At 45.2% G+C, this 20,658-nt stretch overlaps 1 protein-coding gene across 4 annotated transcripts; it reads right to left on the bottom strand.

Annotated features, from left to right (window-relative positions):
• Window positions 1-397: 397 nt before the first annotated feature.
• Window positions 398-8,244, bottom strand: VGF (VGF nerve growth factor inducible). Of its 4 annotated transcripts, none has more exons than XM_056817727.1 (3): window positions 8,160-8,244; window positions 3,578-3,927; window positions 398-3,048 (listed from the first exon to the last, which is right to left on the bottom strand). In XM_056817727.1, the coding sequence occupies exon 3, from the start codon at window positions 3,013-3,015 to the stop codon at window positions 1,111-1,113; it is 1,905 nt and encodes a 634-aa protein (XP_056673705.1). In that variant the 5' UTR covers window positions 3,016-3,048; window positions 3,578-3,927; window positions 8,160-8,244; the 3' UTR covers window positions 398-1,110. The 4 variants fall into 4 exon arrangements, with proteins under 4 accessions (XP_056673705.1, XP_056673707.1, XP_056673706.1 ...); XM_056817729.1 differs by lacking the exon at window positions 8,160-8,244 and adding an exon at window positions 7,344-7,728; XM_056817728.1 differs by lacking the exon at window positions 8,160-8,244 and adding an exon at window positions 5,649-5,809.
• Between the last annotated feature and the right edge of the window lie 12,414 nt (window positions 8,245-20,658).

Raw genomic sequence — 20,658 nt, 5'->3', positions numbered from 1 at the left:
TGGAAGAGATTTCCTCATCCCAAGAGTCTCATCTTGTGAGAGAAAGCTAAAGGGTTCTGAAGGCACAGTTTTGGAGAATCATAGGTGCCAAGGTGTTTCAAGCAAATGTTTTTTTAGCCCCTCCTATCTATGTAGGAAGTAGAAAGGGAAAAATAACTGTTACTACACCCAGGAAAGATTAAAGTTGGAGCGAGGTAAATCCGTAGGATAGAATTTGGCCCTTGACGGAATTGCGCCGCTGCCCCCCACCCCCCTCCCATACTCCGTGCTTTTTGCCTAGGGTAGGAATTAGAAGTACTCAGTGAAAGGCGTGTAGGAAGGTCAGTGGCTATTATTCCCTTATCCTCATGAGAGAAAATACAAGGAGGGGGGACAGTAGGTGAATAAAGAGAAAAAGTCCTAATAAAATAGTCACTTTTATTTCTTAGCAAAACTATTTTCCCAGTGAAGGGTATTTACAACAGAGAAGGGATGAAAAGGGTTTAGTTTTCTGAGTTTGGGGAGAGTGGATCAGAGTCTTGGGGAAAACCCTAGGGTCGGGGGCGGGCTGCGATTCACACGCGGCTTCGACACAACTGGTAAGATTGTTTTTTGTTTTGTTTTTTTTTGTTTTCTTTTTTCTTTGCTTTTTATTATTATTGTTCACTGATGAGAAAATCGGATAGAGAGGCACAGGAAAAGGGAACGGGACCCCGATGGGGAGACATGTGTAGAGCAGATCGGTACAGTCCGATTTCAACTGCTCCTTTGCTACGTCATTGGTGGGTGGAGTTCGGACACGGGAGACTTCTGCCCTCTCGAGTTTGGGGACTTGTGCTCCTTCCCACTCCGCTTAGGCTATTTTCTCCTCAACGCCCAGCTCCGCCGATCCTTTTCTCCACCGTGAGTGTGGGGTATTTGTTTACCACCGAAGATGGTTAAAGGGAAGAGGGGCAGGACTTAGAGTAGTAGGTGGGGCCAGGTTAGCTGAGACAAGAGGGGTGGGACTTCCCTCTCCCCGCAAAAAAAGGTCGGGGACCGCATGCAGAACACTGAAGAGCAACACACAGGGAGGCTTGGGGAGGTTCGCACAAGGGAAGAGAGAAGACCGTCAAGAGTGGGAAAACGGAGTCATGGGAACAGGCTGGGGCGTCTAAGCAGCACGTGCTCAATATAATTCTCCAGCTCCTCCTCCTCCTGCTGCTGCCTCTCCTCCTCCTCCTCGCCCCGACGCCCTTGTGGACCTAGGTCGAAGTGATATCGCGACCCCCCTGCGGGCTGCGCGTGGTAGTGGTGGCGGCGGGTCGGGGAAGAAAGAGGTGGGACGAGTGTCCGGGGCTGGATGTAGTTAGGAAAGGGGTAGTTGGGCTCAGGAGGGAAAACCTCCTCCCGATCCCAGGGCGGGAGCACCTCATTCCAATCCTGCAGATCATCCTGAGCGGGGAAAGATGGGGGGGGTGGGGGCTTAGGGGAGCGAAAGTGGGTAGGTGCAGGGGGTGCCCGAGGGGGAGGTAGTGGCTCAGGAGGGGCGTTCTTCTTCCGCTTACGCTTCTCTTCCACCTCTTCAATGATGCTGACCACGTCGTCGGCCGGCAGGTGCAGTTTAGTGGACAGCTCGATTAAGCTGTCGATAGTCTGTGGGTCCATCTCTTCTTCATCTTCCTCCCCTTCTCCCTCCACCTGCTCCTTTCGCTTTTGACCGGGTGTCTCCTCTTGGGAGCGCTTGTCCTCAGCCCCAGCTTCCCCCTCCTCCTCCTCTGCGAATAGCAATGCATTCTGCCGCCCCCTCTCAACCTCCTCAGCCTCTGCCTCTGCATCTTCCTCGTCCCCCTGCTCGTCTTCCTCCTCCCCGCCTCGGATCTCTCCCTCTTCTTCCTCCCTTTCCCTCTCTCTCTCCTCCTCAGCTTCCCCCTGAATTCCCCGGTCCCCCACACCTCGCTCCAAGTTGCCACCGCCGCCTTGCAGCAGATACTGGAGCAGCAGATCAGAGGCAAGATCGGCCAGTCTTTCCTCTTGGGCTGCAGCCTGCCGTGTAGCCTCAGCCTGCCGCCTACCTGCCTCTACCTGAGCCAGCCCCCGCTGCAGGAGGCGCCCTCCAGCTGCAAGCCTACTCATGGCTGCGCTTTCAGGGCGGCGCGTTTTGGAGAAAGGTGCACTCTCGATCTGGTGCGCCTTGTAGAGAGGTACGATGCTCTCGCCCTGGTGTGTTTTTAGAACAGGCTCGCCCTCACTCTGGCGCACCTCAGGGAGGGACACGCCCTCAGGCAATTGCTCCTGGAACCGCTGAGGAAATGGGGGTGGGGGAGGGACACGCGCCTGGAACTCTCCCCAGGAGGCCCTCCATACGCGCTCAGGCCCTGGACTCTCCAGGTTGACCCGGGTCAGTGTATGGGTATGCGTTTCCGCCTCAGCTGCAGCAGCTTCAGGCTCTCGCTTAGCGTTTCCTGGACTGAAAGCGCGTAGTTCCTGAAGCAAGGACTCAAGTGCCTCCATTTCCTCGGAAGGGTCGGAACCCTCTGAGCTGCGCTCCTCTGGAATACGGGGATGCATTGGAGGTACCTGTATCTCTGGGGCCGGGCGACTGTGGGTCTGACTACGCACGGTTTCTGTTAGCAAAGCTTCTGCTTGCTGCTGCTGCTGCTGCTGCTGCTGCTGCTGCTGCTGTGGCTGCTGCTGCTGCTGCTGCTGCTGCTGCTGCTGCTGCTGTGGCTGCTGTTGCTGTTGCTGTTGCAAAACCCCAGGAACCGGGGGCGAGGCGGGATGATCTAGCGCCTGTAACAGGACTGCGGCCAGCGCCCGTGGATCTACTCCCTGGAATAGATCTTCCTCAGGCTCTCTTTCTGGGCTTCTTTCCTCCCTTATCTCTTGATCTAGGTGTTCTCTTTCCCCTGGCTTCCCTCCTACAATTGCCAAGTTTTCATGTCCAGATACGGGAATCGACCGATCTGGGCGCCCCGGGGGTGCTGCTTGAAGACTGCCCAGCTGTAGCAAGAGGTAGGAGAAGAGGACAGCAGCGGGCAGCTGTGGGAACCTCATGGCTGAGCCTGGGAGAAGGGTGGTTTCCAGGGGCTGTGGGAAAGAAAAATAAAATGGGGGAAAGGGTGAGTGAAATGAGAGAGCTGTCTTCTCTGCTCCTTAAATTCCCTTCACGACCTCAAAATCTGGCGTTTCGCTGAGAGCTACCCTTGACTCGATACCTACCTCTATCTTACCAATCGCTCTCTAAAAACAGAAATGTCAAGACCGACCTTAAGGGAGAAAGGGTCTGTGTCAATCTCTGGAGCCCTAAAATTGGGAGGGGAACGCCTGGCAGCACTCACGTCTGTGTTCCCCCACCTCCACTTCGCCCCCGCTCCTTCGCGGAGCTATCTTCCTTGTCACCGCCCACGTTGCTTTAAGTCTGAGGAAAAAAATATCTGCTCCCCTCGGGACTCTCCAGATCGAGCGTGGGAGGTTTTATCTGAGAAGAGGGGGATATCAACCTCCCCCCCTTCTATTTTGGCGTTACCCCTTCCCCCAAACTAGGGAAGACGCATCCCTACTGCACCCAGCCAAATCCTTGGGGGATGGACAGACAGACTGACAGAATAGTATTTACCAGCTGGGATTCGAAGAGTGGGAGATGAGGGTCGGGGTTTCGAGAGAAGAGAGCGCGGATGCTCCAAGTTGCTGTCCCTGCCCAGCTTTCAGTCGTCTTGGTCCGAATCCGGCTGGTCTCTCTTCGCGTGGTAGACTCTGCTTCTTGCTCGCTCTCCCCAGGATTCAGCACGCTGGACAGCGCCCGCCCCGCCTCTTTATAAAGGAGAGCCAGTGAATCACGTGGGGGTCTTCTCCGCCCGATTGACGTCAATGTTCATTCATGGGGAAGCGGGGCGAGTGGTGGAGGGGCCCTAATTGCTGCCGGTGATTGGAAGATTCTTCTCCTCCTCCCCATTCTGCGCCTGCGCACTGAAGAGTGAGGACTAACTGGCACGCTGGAGCCCAACGCCGGGGAAATGAATGAATGAATAAATGAAGCGAACACGGGGTTGGGGGAGGAAGGCAGTGAATGAATGAAGGAGAATGAGAAGAGAGGGAGGGGATGGACGGATGAATGGAAGGAAGCAAGGAAGATGGGAGAGTTGAAGGGCAGGGAGTGTCAAATATAAAGCTAGGGGATGAATAAACCTATAACGCAAGCGGTCAATCTGTGGATTTAACTGGAATGGGGTACTGGGGCTCTAGGGAAGAAAGGGAAAGCAGTAGATCACGAAAACCAGGGTAGGAAGTATTCTTCCTGCCCACCCTGAAGGTTTCCAGTATCTTGTGCCACACATATTATGAATGAAGGGAAGACAGGCAGGTTTCTGTGCGTGTGTGTGGATGTGGATTCCTGTGTTGAGCGTGACTGAGTGTGAATGGGTAACTAGGTGCGTGTTGGTAACTAGTGGGGTGGGAAAGATATGTGTGTGCTTGTGTATTAGAAGAAAGGAAGGGGACCGAGTGGTTCTATTTGTTCTTGCCTATGGGTAGGAAAAGTGTCCTTTTGCCTCTCTCATTCACTACCCCCTCCCGCACCAGCCTATCACGCTGCTGCCCCTATCGTCCAAGTGCCCCCTCCTCCATGCTTCTCTGTTATCCAACCCCCACCCCCTCCCCTCCTTATTCCTTCCCCGAGGGAAGGGAAGGACGTTTGTAGGGCGAGTCCATAAGGGGAGGGGGTTGTGAAGACAGGGTAGGGAAATCAATTCTTGCTTTTTCAGATTTTCAGGTTTGACTTCTGAGAACCCCTAAGCGTCAAAGATCGTCCCTTCCCCATTGCTTTCTCCCCTTACCCTCAGTCCTTGACCTGCGCCAGGGGTTTGAGCCTGGGGGGCTCAGGGCGGCTGGAGGTTCCGGCTGGGGAGGGGAGGGGGATGATGACGCACAGATTGCGCAAAGAGAATCCATCAGCAAGCCGGGTCCGGTGAAGGGAGACCAGTCGTGGGCGGAGGGGGTGAGGGGGGAACGGAAGCGGGGGTATAGGGGAAAGGGGAGATGAGGGAGGTGTGCTGCGTCTACAGGAATGATGCTGAGGTAGGGTAGAGGGCGTTGCTTCGAGGGGAAAGAGGTGGGGGGCTTGGACAGAAAGAGGAGGCGAATGACTAGACTTACACAGACAAGCTATGAGATGCAGAGACAGAGATACATATGTACACAAAGCTGTGTCTGTGATCATTGCTCTCTGTTTCTGTCTGTCTCTGACGGTCTCAAATACACTTTCATAGTATTATTCTCCTTCCTTCCCCATCTTCTTTCCTCTTTCTCACATTATTTCTCTTCCTCCCCCGCTTCTTCTGCCCACCCCCACCCCCCACTCCACACACATACTCACGTGCTTTCCCTCCAAAGCCACCAGTGGCTTCTCAGCTCCATCAGCAGCTTAATTTTCCCAGAAAGAAATGCCCATCAGCTTGCGGGGGGGGGGGGGGGGGAGAAAGAAGAGAGAGAGAGAGAGAGAGAGAGAGAGAGAGAGAGAGAGAGAGAGAGAGAGAGAGAGAGAGAGAGAGAGAGAGAGAGAGAGAGAGAGAGAGAGAGAGAAACTAAAGATAGGTGAAGGGGAAGATGAGATGGAGAGTGGAGATGTGTGAAAGGGACAAGAGGGAGAGCTTGGAGAAGGAGCAGGAAAGATCACGCACCTCCCCACTCACCCATTTCTCATCCTCTTCCTCTGTCCAGGACCTCCTTATCTATCCCTATTCTTCTCTTATTGACCTGGTAACTGGGTGGATGGAGTGAGAGTGGGGAAGGAGTCACATTACCTTCCTGAGGAGAATGAATCAGAGATGGCAAAGACCTTTGTGGAGGGGGATGGTAAATGGGTGGGGTTGGTAGAGAGAACAGAGAGACAGATAGACATGGACAAAAATAGATGTTGAAAAGAGGCAGAGATACATATAAAGAAGGGCTAACAAAGAAGGAGGGGGGAAACTTAGCATGTTTCTACTCCTGATGTTAGAAGACTGACTAGGTGTTGTGGTGAATCTGAGTGTGTGGAGTTCTGTTATGGGAGCATCTCTTCAAAGCTGTGTGTATTGGTATATGCTTCCATTTCTGTGTCTGTACATTCACGTGTGTATCCACTTATGGGTTTTCAGATCTTAGTGTGTGCCTGGGATTCTGTGTTTGTACATTTCTAGGTATCTGGGTTTTGGTATGTCAATGGCTATGCATATGTTGTATATAAGTAATAATTTGTCTTGCTACATGTATGTGTTTGTGCCCTTTGTCTACATGGCTAACAGTGTCTTCCACAGAGGATGCTAAATCAATGTATATTGAATGAATATATGAATGAATTGAATAAGTGAGTGAATGAATGAATGAATGAATGTCTGCCTTCCTGGTTTTCTGTATCTATATAGAACCATATTTATGGGTACCTCTTTGTATATTTTCTACTTCTGACTCATAATCTCCCTGGGTCCCTGGTCCATAAATTTTTGTGCCCCCTACCCTATTCCCAAATACTTTCTACAACCCGCTGCTTCTTGCCCCACATCTAATTTGCCCTTCTCTTTTCCTCTTTCATTCTTACCCCACACTGACCAATCCAGGGTGATAGAGAGCCAGCTTAGATTAGTCAAAAATGCTGTTTTTGTGCTGAAAAATGATGGCCCTAGGTGCTAAGGTTCTTGAGGGTGGAGTTAGGAGCAACATGGTCTATTTATGGGGGTTTTTCTCTATAATAGGTAACTGACACGAAGAGAGGGAGGGGGAGAGAATGGTGGCTTTAAGAAGTACACCATTCTTATCTCTGCATCTGTCTCTGTCTCTGTCTCTGTCTCTCCCTTTTCAGCTTCTCATTCACCCTCACCATCCCCAATGAAGCCTTCTGTCCCACCTGGTGCCCTTCACACCCTACTGCCTTTAAGAATCATTGGAAGAGGAATAAATTAGGATGAAAGTGAGAAGGGGCAAGCCCTGGGGAGGTTGGGGAGTGGGGGGAAAGCAGGAAAAGAAACACAGGGATAGAAAGCTTCAGATAGAAAAAGAGACTAATAGAAAGACATGAACCAAGAGACATATTCTGAGAGTTAGGGTGAAATATATATATACATATATATATATATACATATAAATATATATATATATATATATAATCTCTCTGTGTAAACAGTATCTCGTTTTTTACTTCCTCTCTGAATCTCATTTTCTCTATAGGAAGGTAGAAGGAGAGGGTAGGATTCTAGAATGAGAATGGACAGAATATGGCTAAAGTTTGGGGGTGGCAAGACCAATTAATTCCTAAACTGTGCCCTTGGTTTAGGAGGAGGGGGGTTTTGGTCCAGTGACTCCATATCCCCTTCCCTTCCCTCCCCCCCCTCCCCCAGCCGGTGACTCACCTCTGCAGCTTCTCAGTGCGTCAGCAAAGGGTGGGGGGCGGAAGGGGGGGGGGCTGCTGAGGGAGAAGGGACAGGGGTCTAGACTTCAGAAAGGATACTTGGAAGAGTGCTGGAAGACACTCCAGAAATCCCACCACTGCCCAATCCGCAGCCCCACACCCAGCTCAGTGGAGTCAAGGGTCTTAAGAAGTCTTGGGGGAAGGTGGGGGAATTCTAAGACAACAGAGGCATTAGGTAAGCTTCTGAATCTGGTGAGCTGTCTCCCAAGCCCCCATCTTTGGGGTCCCAGATCCTTCAATCTTCTCTCCCCCTGCCCCCCCCCGGAGGGGGAGGGGAGTCCTGGAGAGACTAGGAAGGGTGAGACCGCCGCAGAGATGAGTCACCAAGAATGGGAGTGAAAAAGACAGAGATACAGAGAGACATATAGAGACAGAGAGATGCAAAGAGACAGCTAATAAGGACAGAAAGACCTCTAGAAAACACACATAAACACCCCTACCAAAAGACAGGAGCAAATTGAGGGAGAAAAAACCCCAAGAATTTGTGTCTCCCTAGTTTCCTAATCTCCCCCCTCTCCCCCTGCCTCCCTCCCTCCCTCCCTCCTTCCTTCCTCTCTCTCTCTCTCTCTCTCTCTCTCTCTCTCTCTCTCTCTCTCTCTCTCTCTCTCTCTCTCTCTCTCACACACACACACACACACACAGAGGAAAGCAATAGAACACACATTGACAAAGTCACACACTCACATACATGTAGACAGACATATACACATAACCCAACTACCTAAAGTCACATACAGGCACACCCACATATACGTACAGTTCATTCGGAATTTGACAGTTTCCAAGACTCGGAGTTCCACATGCATAATCTCATGCACTCACACAGGGCCATGCTGAGGGTGTGGCTAGTGTGGCTAAGACAGAGCCGACTTAACCCTTGTGACCAGAGTTCCTTCTCCCAGTAAGGGGGAGCTGGGGGGTGGGCACTAAAAATGTGGAGTGGATGACATTGGGAAGGAAAAGGAGTCAATACAGTATGATTTCATATTTCCCAAACACAGGCTCAGGGACACAGAATGACCATCCTACACACACACACACACACACACACACACACACACACTCACTCACTCACTCATTCACTCAAAGACATTCCAAGAAATCGTTTATTCAAATAAAAATATTTCTTAACTGGCATCATCTGGGCAGTCCCACGGTCTCACATGCAACCCACAAAGATGCGCCTAGTCATGTATGCATATACGTACATACAAGGGGGCACAAAGACACATAAACATATAGATACATTCATAAAGACACCGCCTTCCCTCTTCCTTCAATTTAATCCTTCACGTGTCCTGGATGCCCTCGTATGTTCTCTTTTGGTACTGCAACCTATGCCACTCTGGGCTTTGACCTTTAGTGGTGAGAAACAGGCAAGGGAAATGAGTTTAGTTCCTAGAAAGGAGAAAGGAACTAGACAAGAAGGCCCAAGTGTGTCCCCCAGACTCCTAGTTCTTTAAAGGAAAATACAGATCCAAGACTGGGTTCCAGATGAGTAGCCAGACCTAAAGAAGAAGTCTTTATAAAGGGGAGAAAAGTGTCAGACTTTATCCCATTCCCTTTCAGTAATGCTACAGAATGAAATTGTGCCTTCCAAAGTTAGGCTACTTGAGACTGAAGAGGGATAATGAGGTAGGGAAAATCTCCCCTTTCTCTTTCTCAGAAACAGTACCAAGATTTTGGAAGGAAAAATCTAGAACCTAGAAACCAGAAATCTAGTCTAAAAGCAATTATCAAGGAAGGAGGACTAGACAAGAAAGTAAAACTGTTTGTCTTTTCTCCCCCTCTCCACCCTAAAACTTAAACTAACTTAGAGAGAAGTTTGTTGAGACAGGTATTGAGAACTTGGGTTCAAATCTGGATTCAGATACTTGCTAACTATGTGACCCTGGGCAAGTTACTTAACCCAATTGTGTAATCCTTGCTGTTCTTCTGTCTTAGATTTTATTCTAATATGTAAGGAGAGAGAGAGAGAGAGAGAGAGAGAGAGAGAGAGCACAAGCACCCTGGGAACCCAAAGGACCAGGTTCTAGTTTCAGTTTTGCTATTAGCTGATGTGGGGAAAACATACCCAAGTTTGTAGCAGGATCTCATCTAATGGGAAACTCAAACTACCTTCAATCCAGAAGTAAACAAATAATTTTATTTGAAGAAGTGGTTTATGGTGGTATAATAGCAGGTGGAATAGTCTGGGAGCTAATCAGGTCGCTTTAGGGGCTACTGGAGTAGCCTCTTTGGGGCTAATAGTATGGAGTAGCAGCTCCACTGTAGACTGGCAACTTCCATTGTAGAGTGGCACCATCCACACACTATGGATCAGGGTTGGCATATTTATTGGGGTCTAGGAGGTTGTCATCTCCCATTCCAAATTAAGGTGGAGGTATGTTTGGGGGGTTGTTGCCATAGGGAATAAGAACCATGTAGTTTGGGAGAGTCTTCTGGAATGCCAGTCCCCACCCAGTGCACAGGTTCCATGTTCCCCCATTGTCCACCATTTCATCATTTGTCATCATGGGAGAGGTCTCACTGCCCTTCTAGAATGAGAATATAGAGGAGGGGAAGGAAATGCAGTACATTGGAGGACCACTATAGGTAATTACTTATATCTTACAGTTTTAAAAACTATATGAGTAATTAATAAAAACAGATTAGACACAAAGTTGATGCCCAGAATAGAACATTACAGATCCAGTACACAAAATGGGTAATTGATAAATCTGCAATTCATATTTGACTAATGCTGAAACTAATGCATGTTTTGCAGCCGATGTTTAACTAGTGCTGACTAGTGAGAAATGCAAGATTTTAGAATATGAGAGTTCCATTCCTATTACTTCCTTCACTGCCAAGTGTCAGCCCACATCATTTCCCCCTTCTTATAAACCCAGAAATTGAGAAATCTGGGGAGAATTCTCAACTTCTATAACTTCTTTATGCTGAGTTGGGAAGTTGTGCTGGTCCTAATTTGGAAAGGATCGATGGATTTGGTCCAGGGGGTAGAGAGTGGTTGCAGGAGGGCTGGCAAAGGATGATACCATCTGAAATCTAATAGAGTATAACCAAGAAGAAACATTAGTGAGAATGAAGGGAAGATGGGGACAAAAAAAAAAACCAGGAGGAAGAATGTTATTAATGAAAGAATCAGAAGGGGGTCCAGCATAGAAAATAAACAGGAGCTCCATAGGGATCCCAAGTTTGCAGGTTCCTTTGTCACTGTCCGGACTTGTAGTGGGTGCTCACAAGATGATGTGGATCCTGAGGAGAGCCTACAGGAAAACTGTTAACCCGTATCACTAGCTAGGTACTTAATTTTGGAAATCACTCAAGTTTTCTCTCTGAGACTTCTAATGTGCCTTCTAGATCTAACATTCTACTTTGTATGATAACAAATGAAAATTAACACAAAGGTTGAGGAGTTGGTTCATCTTACATTTGAGGAAAAGGAAAGAGATACCTATTTTGGATAGGGAAATTAAAGGGAAACTTGTCTTGTGGGCCTAACAAAATAGCAAAACCCACTGGAAACTGATCAGTCATAAACAAAATTTCAAAGTTAGGTAAAGGGGAACTTTTTGCACCCTTTTCCCATGTCCCAACAGCCTTTTCCTGTATTCTTCCTTCCAATCATGTGTCTGGTTCTTACACTTCACACAGTTCACTTACCCAAAATAAACCTATTTCTTGCTGAGTAAAATGGAATAACGTTATTTGCACTATCTTCTTGCCAGTGTAGTTTTAAGGAAAGACACTTGATTAATCACAATATCCTTGCTGTTTCTTTCAAAACACACTCCATAAAAACACCTAAGAAAAACAGCTGCTTGACTACATGGGTCGAGGGGGATATGATTGGGGATCTAGACTCTAAATGATCGTCCTAGTGCAAATATCAACAACATGGAAATGAGTTCTGATCAAGGACACAGGTAATACCCAGTAATTGCGGGTCTGCTATGGGGGTGGGGGGAGGGGAGGGAGGGAAAGAATATGATTCTTGTAACCAAGGAATAATGTTCTAAATTGACTAAGTAAAATTTAAATAAATATATAAAAAGACACTCCATCCAGATCTCCCCATTTCAAACATTTCCCCTGGCTGTCCTCTATGCCTGGAATACTCTCCACCCCTTATCACAGATGCCCTGCTTCACTGGTTTCTTTCAAATCTCAGCTAAAATCCCACCCTCTTCAGAAAACTTTTCCCAAACCTCCTTAATTCTAGGGCTTTCCTTCTGTTGATTATTTTCTATTTATTCTTTATATAGCTTGTTTGAACAATGTCGTTTGTATGCTATCTTCCTCCTTAGGTTGTGAGTTCCATGAAGGCAAGGACTATCATTTGACTTTTTTTTGTAGCACAGTTCCTGGCATATGGTAGGCATTTAGTAAAATTTTATTGACTAATCATTCTTCTCCCAGGTGCCAACTCAACTGTTCCCCTCAATTCCCTATCAGCAGCAACTTTAAGTACCTTTTAAGACAAACCCTCTCCAAGGGAGGGTTTGCATTTTAATATGGAGCCCCTGAAGACCAATAATTCTTCAAGAGCAAAAAGGAATTAATCTCTAGAAGGACATTTTTTGGAATATGATTTCTTGACCATCACCCCTCTATTCTAAACTAACCTACAATGGGTCCACCACTTCTTTCCAAAATACAGCCATTTCCTAATTAGTAAGGAAGGTCATACACAAACTCAGAGTACTTCTCAGTATTGTCCAGTTCCTCTTGTACAGTAGCCCTGTTAATAGGGCTTCAAACCCCTTCCTCTGCTTTGGGAAATGTAGAGAGGTAAGGGGACTATAATATATGCATTGCCCATTTATCTAAGGCTAGAGGAAGACATAAAGGGGCACACATTAGGGGAAAGAGAACCTTGGGAGAAGAGGAGCAGAGAATTGTGTGAAACTGAGGAATGAGAAATAAAATGAAACTGTGAAGGCATTTAGGATTGTCATTATAAATACATCTAATTTACAGGGTCTCTACATATTGGATATAAAGAGATTAGTGGGTGGTAGGGACATTTCAGAATAATTCCTGAATGTATATAATTTGTCTGAATTTATGTAAATGAATATTCAGAAAAAGGAGAAAGGGGGGCAGCTTGGTGTCTCAGTGGATTGAGAGCCAGGCCTAGATATGGGAGGTCCTAGGTTCAAATCTGGCCTCAAACACTTCCTAGCTATGTGACCCTAGGCAAGTCACTTAACCCTCATTGCCTAGCCCTTACTGCTTTTCTGCCTTGGAACCAATACATAGACAGCAGGTAAGAGTTTAAAAAAAATAAGGAAAATTATTTGAATCCTTAGAAATTCTGCCTAGTGCTCCGGCATCAGTGGTTTTGGCTTGTCTGGATTTTCTTTTTTCTTTTTATTTATTTTAAATATATTTATTTAGTTAATTAATTTAGAATATTTTTCCATGGTAACATGATTCATGTTCTTTCCTTCCCCTCCTTCCTCCTCCCTCTCATAGCCAAAGAGCAATTATGCTGGGTTTTACATGTATCATTGTTCAAAACCTATTTCCATATTATTCATGTTTGCAATAGTCATCTTTTAATACCAAAACCCCAATCATATCCCTGTCGAACAATGTGATTAAGCAAATGTTTTTCTTCTGTGTTTCTACTCCCACAGTTCTTTCTCTGGATGTGAATAGCATTCTTTCTCATAAATCCCTCAGAATTGTCCTGGATCATTGCATTGCTGATAGTAGAGAAGTCCATTACATTCGATTGTACCACAGTACACAGAACATTGTGTACAATGTTCTCTGGACTTGAGAACAATAGAGAGAAAGGATTTAGGGGATAGACACAACAGAGAGGAAGACAGAAGATAAGTGAAGACAGAGAAAATATAAGAGAAGAAATTGACAAAAATGACTTTAAGGAAGTACAGAGAGACTGATGGAAAGAGCCAGTTCTTTGTAGTCTAGGAGAGGGAGAAAGAGAGAGAGGGGGGAATAGAAGAGGTAGAGGGAAAAGAGGAGAACAGAAAAAGTGGGACAAAGAAGGGGATAAGAGAAAGAAGAGAAGAGCTGGAGAAGAAAGGGGAACAGAAAAGGGAAAATAAGGCAAAGTAGAGGCAGAAAAAAGAAGTATTGGAAGCAAAGGAAGATAGAGTGTTGGCCTTTGAAGATGGAAGAGGAAGAGCAGCTTGAGTTTGGTGTGTGTGTGAAATTGGGAAAGTGTTTCCAATGAACTTGTTTTCAAGCTATAAAATAGTGCATCTCCTTTGACCCAGCCATTATCATTACCGGCTTAGTAGCCTAAAGAGACAGAAAGGGGAAAGACCTATATGTAAAAAATATTTAAAGCAGTTCTTTTTGCAGGGGTGAAGAACTGAAAAGTGAGGAGGTACCCATCATTTGGGAGCAATGACTGAGTCATGATATGTGGTTGCAATGGAATACTCTTATGCTATAAGTAATGACAAGCAAGAATAGTGCAAAAAAATCTGGAAAGACACAAACTTAAGCAGAGTGACCTAAGCAGAACCAGGAGGTTTACACAGTGACAGGTGTTATAATTAAAATGGTTGATGTTGTAAACTGTAGTGAGTTAAAATGGTGGAAGATATAAATTGTGATAGATATAAGAGAGGGTGAGTAAATTTGACCGCAGAAAATATGTTTCACTACAGTGTCTTGGTTTTTAAATCAAATATAAGATGGTCACCAGGGAAATATTCCCAAATTATGAATATGCCCAAGTCAACTGGGTTTTATAGAGAATTTAATTAATAATACAATGAGGAATTAAAGAAAAGGAGAAGGAGAGAGAAAAGGAATTAATGAGAAAAGAATAGGTCGGCCCAGGGCAGGCCTGGCCAACCCAGGCCTAAGCCTTAAGAGAGAAACCAGTCAATTATCACTCACCATAAGATTGTCCAAGTAAGGGATTCAGAGGGACAGAGTCTCCCCAGAGGGAGTTCCAGCCAGAGTCAGCCTCCCTTGAGAGACCTCCTTAGAGAATTCCTCCAAGAGCTCCTTCTCAAGCGATCTCCAAAAGAATTTCCTTCAAAGCCTTCAAAAGCCTTCTCCAAAAGGATCTATCTCCAAGGATCTCTAAGCCTCTCTAAGCCTCCAAGGATCCCTTGCTCAAGAGATTCCTTTTCTTATATAGGAGGTTTTTTCCTATGTCACCTCCCCTAAGTTCTTCCATCTACCAATCACCGTAGATGTTTTCTAAAAGACAGCCCATCTGAATTCCTGCTAAGTCGACTAATCCCTTCAGTAAGTCTGAACCAGAGAAAACACAGCTAAGTTGACTAATCTCATTAAGAGAAAACTTGCCCGACCCTTTTAGGTACCTAGCATCCCATTGTATCAATTCTAAAAAACAGGCATGACTCAAAGAACTCCTTGCCTTATTAAAAGCATGGGTCCAAGTACTTTCATTGTTTAGCAAGGAGTTTTCTCCCCTAAAGCAGTCTTAAGTATGGATGGAGTAGAGGTCCTCCCATAGCAAGGAGTTTCCTCCCTTAAAGCAGTCTTAAGTATGGGTGGAGTAGAGGTCCTCCCATTTCTGATCCTGGCGAGTTCTCACATCAAAATGGGGAATGTTTCCAATAGGGAATTTGTTCCAATGGAGGATTCCTCAAGGTGGGAATTTTTAACATTCACAAGTCTGAGAAATTTCAAGATTTACACAGGAATATTGACAATGAACAACTCAGAATAATTTAGCAATTCTCAGCAATACGATGATCCAAAACAATTCTTAAAGACCCATGATTTTTTTTAAAAAGCCATCTGCTTCCAAAGAAAGTACTGATAGAGTCTGAATCCAGACCAGAGTAAACTTTTTTTCATATTTTCTTAAATTTTTTTGTTTCCTTCCACAAAAGGATTAATATGGAAAAATGTTTTACATAATTGTACATGTAAAATCTGCATCACATTACTTACTTTCTAATGGAGGGTGAGGAGAATTCAACATTCAAAGTTCTTTTTAAAATGTTGGAATCTTTATATGTAACTGGGGAGGGGAGGTAAACTAAAACAAAAAGAATAGAAAAAAAACCAAAGTGCTTATTTTCCTCCCTAGGAAAATTGAGAACACTTCTCTAACTTTGGTGGAGTATTCCTTCTCTTCCTTCCCCAGATGCATTTATAATACTAATCCTAAATGACATCACAATTCCATTTTCCATTCCTCATTCCTTAATTCCACAAAATTTCCTCATCCTGTTCCTCTCTCAGGATTCCCTTTCTTTTAACTGGCCCCACTATATGTCTTTCTCTAGCCTTAGATAATTGGACAATGTGTATATTAGAGGCCCCTTGCCTCTACATTCCCCTATCCCCCAAAGCAAAGGAAGGTGTTTGATGCCTGTTCAAAAGGCAACAGTACAAGAGGTAATGCTGCTGGCATGTTCTGTTCAATATAACCTTTTCTGTCTCCAACCCCAATATAGTTTAGGAGAAATTGGTCAACTGTAGTCATGGTTAGAGTGATAGGAACAGATGTCATATGATGTTGAAACCAGAAAATCAAGAGACTTGCATGTGCCTTTGTATCTGGGTGCCATAAGTATCAGTGTTGAGGTAATACCATGAGCTAGTTTCTACAGTCAATCCACCACTACACACTCTTGGAAACAAGAAGACTTAGACTTCTTTTGCTGGGTTGCCAACATTTCCAGTACCCAATCTTAATCTTGCCCAGCAGTACTTTCCAATGCACCACTGGTGACATTGGTGACAGAGCTCTGTTCCCACCAGCCTCAGACACAGCTTCAGATGATGGCATAAAAGAGCCAGAATCCCAAAGCTCTCATAGCCCTACTGGCAGAGCTGAAGCATTAACCCAGACCAAGAAGATCCTCTGTAATAGGGAGGAAACAAGAGGGATAAGAAGATTGAGAAAGAAGGGAAGAGAAAGCTGCTTGTCCTGAACTTGTCCTCTCTGGGATAGTATCTTCCTCTATGAAATGAGAGTTGGACTAGATAATGTTTGAGAAATCTTTCTACTCTACTATAATTCTATTATTCCTACAAGGAAAATTTTTAGGGAAGAGGAGGATTGTCTAAAATACATTCCCAAAGTTTTTTAGCCACCTGGGAAGAATTAATGAGTGGGAGTGTTATGGAGCTGATGTTCAGAATACCTGACCTGTATTCCAAAGAGCATAGAGAGCATATTAAATTGAGAGCTGATATAGGGAAAAGAAATGTGGCTGCCTAAAAAAGCAGCCAGATAGCTTGAGAGCATAATGTCTTGCCTAGAGCACATAACACCTTTAACACAAAATGTTTATTGAATTGTATGACTGAGCCCCAAAAGGGAATGGCCGCCAAGAAGAAAAGGGATTGGCTGGGTAGCATGAGGCCAGGAAGAAAGGGAAGGATGACTAAGGGGCTAAGATCCACGACACTGGATCAGGACCTCTCTTTTAGATCTCCTACCTGGTGAGTTATTTCTTTAGCACCTGAGAGCCTACTTAGTCAGCTGGCTGAGCAATGCCACCTTAGTCCATGGGTACTGCTGCTTGACTAGCTGCAAAGAAGTGTGGCAGCAGCCAGCCCTATTTGTATGTCTGGCATACACTGTTCCTACACTAGTACAGTCTCCCTAGGTTAGAGTTCATTAACCAATTCTAGAGTGATCTGTAAGGTAGGTAGCATGAGGAAAGATAAACAGTCAGGTAAGTCCCTCTAAGAGATCTCACCTGACCTTTCAGGAATCACCCATTGCCCCTACTCCAAGATTTCTATGATCCCTTTTGGAAAAGGTTCAAGAAAAAAGCCCCCTGGATCCTCTCACAGGGATGTTGTAGCTCCCCACATCCTCATCCTCAGTGGTAGGACTTCTCCTTGGATTCCTTGTAGCAGAACAAACACATAGACACAGACACAGAGATACATAGACACAGACACACACAACTTCAATCATCACAACCCTGCTCTGTTCTCCCAGTTAGTCAGTACTCCTTCCTATCTTACATCTTTTAGGACTTAGCCCAGACTTGCCCTTGCCTTCTCCCACAGATTGCCCAAGTCTGGTTTCCAGTGCCCCGTACCCAATGTTCTGCCAGCATCTGTTTGATTAGATAAAAAAATTCCATCTCAGCTTGGTTCTGCCCTCTGCCCTCACCTCAATCTTAAAGTGGCCTCCACCTCTGTGCCCTTTGATCTTTTCTCTCTACTTCAACATCTAGAGTTCTCTGAGTCTAGTTCCAATTTATTGCCCTCAGGGCACTCCCTATCACAGGTAAGATTCAACTTGGAGCCCTCTTTCTCTCTTCCTTCCCCCACCCTCTTCATTAGCCTTAAATCTTTTTAATTCCATCCTACAGAGCACACTATCAGTGGTTCCTTTTGGCTCCACCTTTGGTCTCTTGACCCTGCCCTATCCAAACTCACTAAAGATTCCTCATTAGCCTCATTCTCCAATACTCCACCTTGATATTATTCAGCTTCTCCTGAATTCACTAGATCCCACTCTCATTTGCTCATCCGGCCCCTGTCTTCTTTTGTGCTGCCTTAGTCACTATAGCTCCCTTACACTTGAGGAGAAACTGGGCAGGTGACAGAGGCTGCTTTGGATGCCCCTATGGGTGGGAACTCTTGCTAGTTGGCCACCACAAAGTCAAAAGATTCCACCTCAGGCCTGGTCCCTGACCCAGAGTATGCCTCCACTTGAGCTACTCCTCTCTTAGGCCCTGCTCTGCTTCTAGCCCTGCCTTCTTATTCCATCTCTAGCTTTTCTTGTTTTCCCTGTTGGTTTGATAGAAAATCAAACAGTTCCAATCTATCACAAGGAGACAGGCATCTTAACGAAGGATTCTCCCATTATTTTCTTGTACAGGGCATCCTTTTTTTCCTCCATAACTACCATCATATTTCCTCTACCGCAACCAATATCTGGACTTGAAAAGGAGGAAAGTCAGCAATAGAAGTCTGGGAAACAATAGAATACAGTATATCTATGAGCTGCAGTGGAAAAAACAATATAAGATCTGGAAAGGACATCAGATATCCTCTAGTCATACCCTATTATAGTCTTGTGTGGTTGGAGAAACAAGCCCAGGAAGGGAAAATTATTTGTTTAGGTTAAGTAGCAGACCTCAGAGAGGATGCTTCTATCAAGATTTATTTCTTTGTCCCAAATAAGAACTGCTTTATCATCCCCCAAGTCTTAGATTCTGTCACCAGGATGAAGATGAGAAACAGTGGTTTTGGAAACTTGTCCCAAAGTTCCCTATCGGGCTCAACTAACCTAAAATTGCCTTTCAAGTCTGGAGGTTTCCAGAAGTAGTATGTCCATAGATTCCCCCAAAATAATGGCTACTGGTTCAACTCTAGTTATGCCATACAAGGCTTAAAGGGTACAAGATATCAACAGCCTGTGGATGGGAAGACAAATAGCTAATTAGAGTTGCTGGCAGTAGGGGTTTTTCTTTTCCTATCAAGATAGGAAGATTTAGGAAGGCATGATCCTTTTATCTTCCAGAGAACAGTGCTAGAGTGGGAGGCACAGAAGGGAAGAAAGACCTCAGCATCACAGAAAATGGGAAGCTTCCACTACTTCCTGACACTCTCAGACTCCTCTACCTTCCCATTTCTAGAAGTTTTCTTATTGGGACTCCAGGTCTCATTAGTCAAGTCAACAACCATTTAGCACATCAGGCACTGCACTGTTGGCCCAAGGAGCAGATGGGAATTCTCAACAGAGTCCCCATCTACTCTAGTTCCACAAAATTACATACCCTTTTTTCTTGAACCACCATCTTCATCAGAATTATATCTTCCATGAGTCCAGGTCTGAAGTCAAAGAGGCAGTCCTGTGTTCAGTAATTCCTTTTCCCATATTAGAGGAAAGAGAGAAGAGATGAAAGAATGAATTTCCTTTCCTATCTCCCAAGGCTGCTGCTTTCAGTCCTCACAAATATGAATGTAATGTGGTCAGAATGGAAAAGAAAGAAGGTAGCAGAGGATTATGGTAGGTCTGAAGTTTCCCTGGTTATGCCTCTGTGGCACACACCTATAACACTGAAGCCCTTGATATTGAGAGCATTTCAGCATTATTGAAGGAATGACCATAAGAGGGAACATAGAGAATGACACCTAGAGAAAGAGGTAATGTAGAGAAGGAGGGAGAACCAAGAGTAAAGAAAGTATAAAGGGATAAAGGGAGAGAACTAGGGGGAAAAGAGATAGAGAAATTAAAGGAAGGCCAAGAGGAGACCAAGCAAGTCATAGGCACCAATATTTCATGACTCCATAGCTAAGGGCTGCCACTACTTCTCTCCTGAAAACTAGAAATAGAAATCACATTCTTAGAAAGGATTGACTAGTTAGTTCTGAGACAGAGAAATATAGAGAAAAAAGATAGGAAGAGAGACAGACAGAGAGACAGAGACAGAGCTGGATAGTTCTGAGCAAGTACTAGAGATAGTTAGAAGGACTGAGGGACATAGGCTAGGTGTCTCCAGAGTTAGAGATGACCACAGCTGAAGAGGGGTTTCCCAAGACTAGCCCTCCCCCTACCTCTTTCCTGAGTTTTATTTCCTCAGAAGAGGGGGTACGGGGGGGGGGGTGAGAGGAGGCAGTCCAGATCTTAAGGGTAGAGCCAGGATACCTATCTAGAGGTTCAGTTCTCCCTAGGAAGTGAAATGGTTGCAAGAGGAGGGAGCAGGAGGAAACCAACTCTGGTCAACACTAGTGATATCTCCACTGATTCTTTGCTTTCAGTGATCTAGGTCAGCAGTTCTCAAAGTGTGGTTCATGGCCCATAGGAGTCCCCCAGACTTTTAGGTCTGGGAAGACAAACTATTTTCATAATAGTATTAAGACTTTTTCATTTTAAGAGTGTAGAAGTGTTGAGGCTAAAAGTTTGAGAACCTCTGATCTCTATTACTTAGAAGGAGCGTGCCTCATTCTTCCAAGAACAGTCAGAGTAGAGGATTGGAAGTCAAGAAGTGGGTACTTTTTTTAGCGTAAGTAGGAAGCATGGTTAGTCTTTGTATTGATCTTAGACTCTTCTAAGTTGGTTTTCTTTATTATGTGGTTATCCTTAAATAAAATATTCTTTTGATTTTCATTTCATTCAGCATCATTTAATAAAACCATATTTTTTACATTCCTTATGGAATATTACTATTACAGTCATCTACCACAATTTGTCAAGCCAATCCAAGAGGCAATCTAAGGTCCTTTACATTCTAGTTCCTTGTTTTTCTTTTCCTTTCTTGTAATTTCTGCTTTAGAAAGTTTTTTGTTTGTTTGTTTGAAATTATTCC

This window comes from Monodelphis domestica, chromosome 2 (assembly GCF_027887165.1).
Source record: "Monodelphis domestica isolate mMonDom1 chromosome 2, mMonDom1.pri, whole genome shotgun sequence".
Taxonomy (NCBI): domain Eukaryota; kingdom Metazoa; phylum Chordata; class Mammalia; order Didelphimorphia; family Didelphidae; genus Monodelphis; species Monodelphis domestica.
The sequence above is the reverse complement of the archived record's forward strand: the minus strand, read 5'-3'. Positions and strand labels throughout refer to the sequence as shown.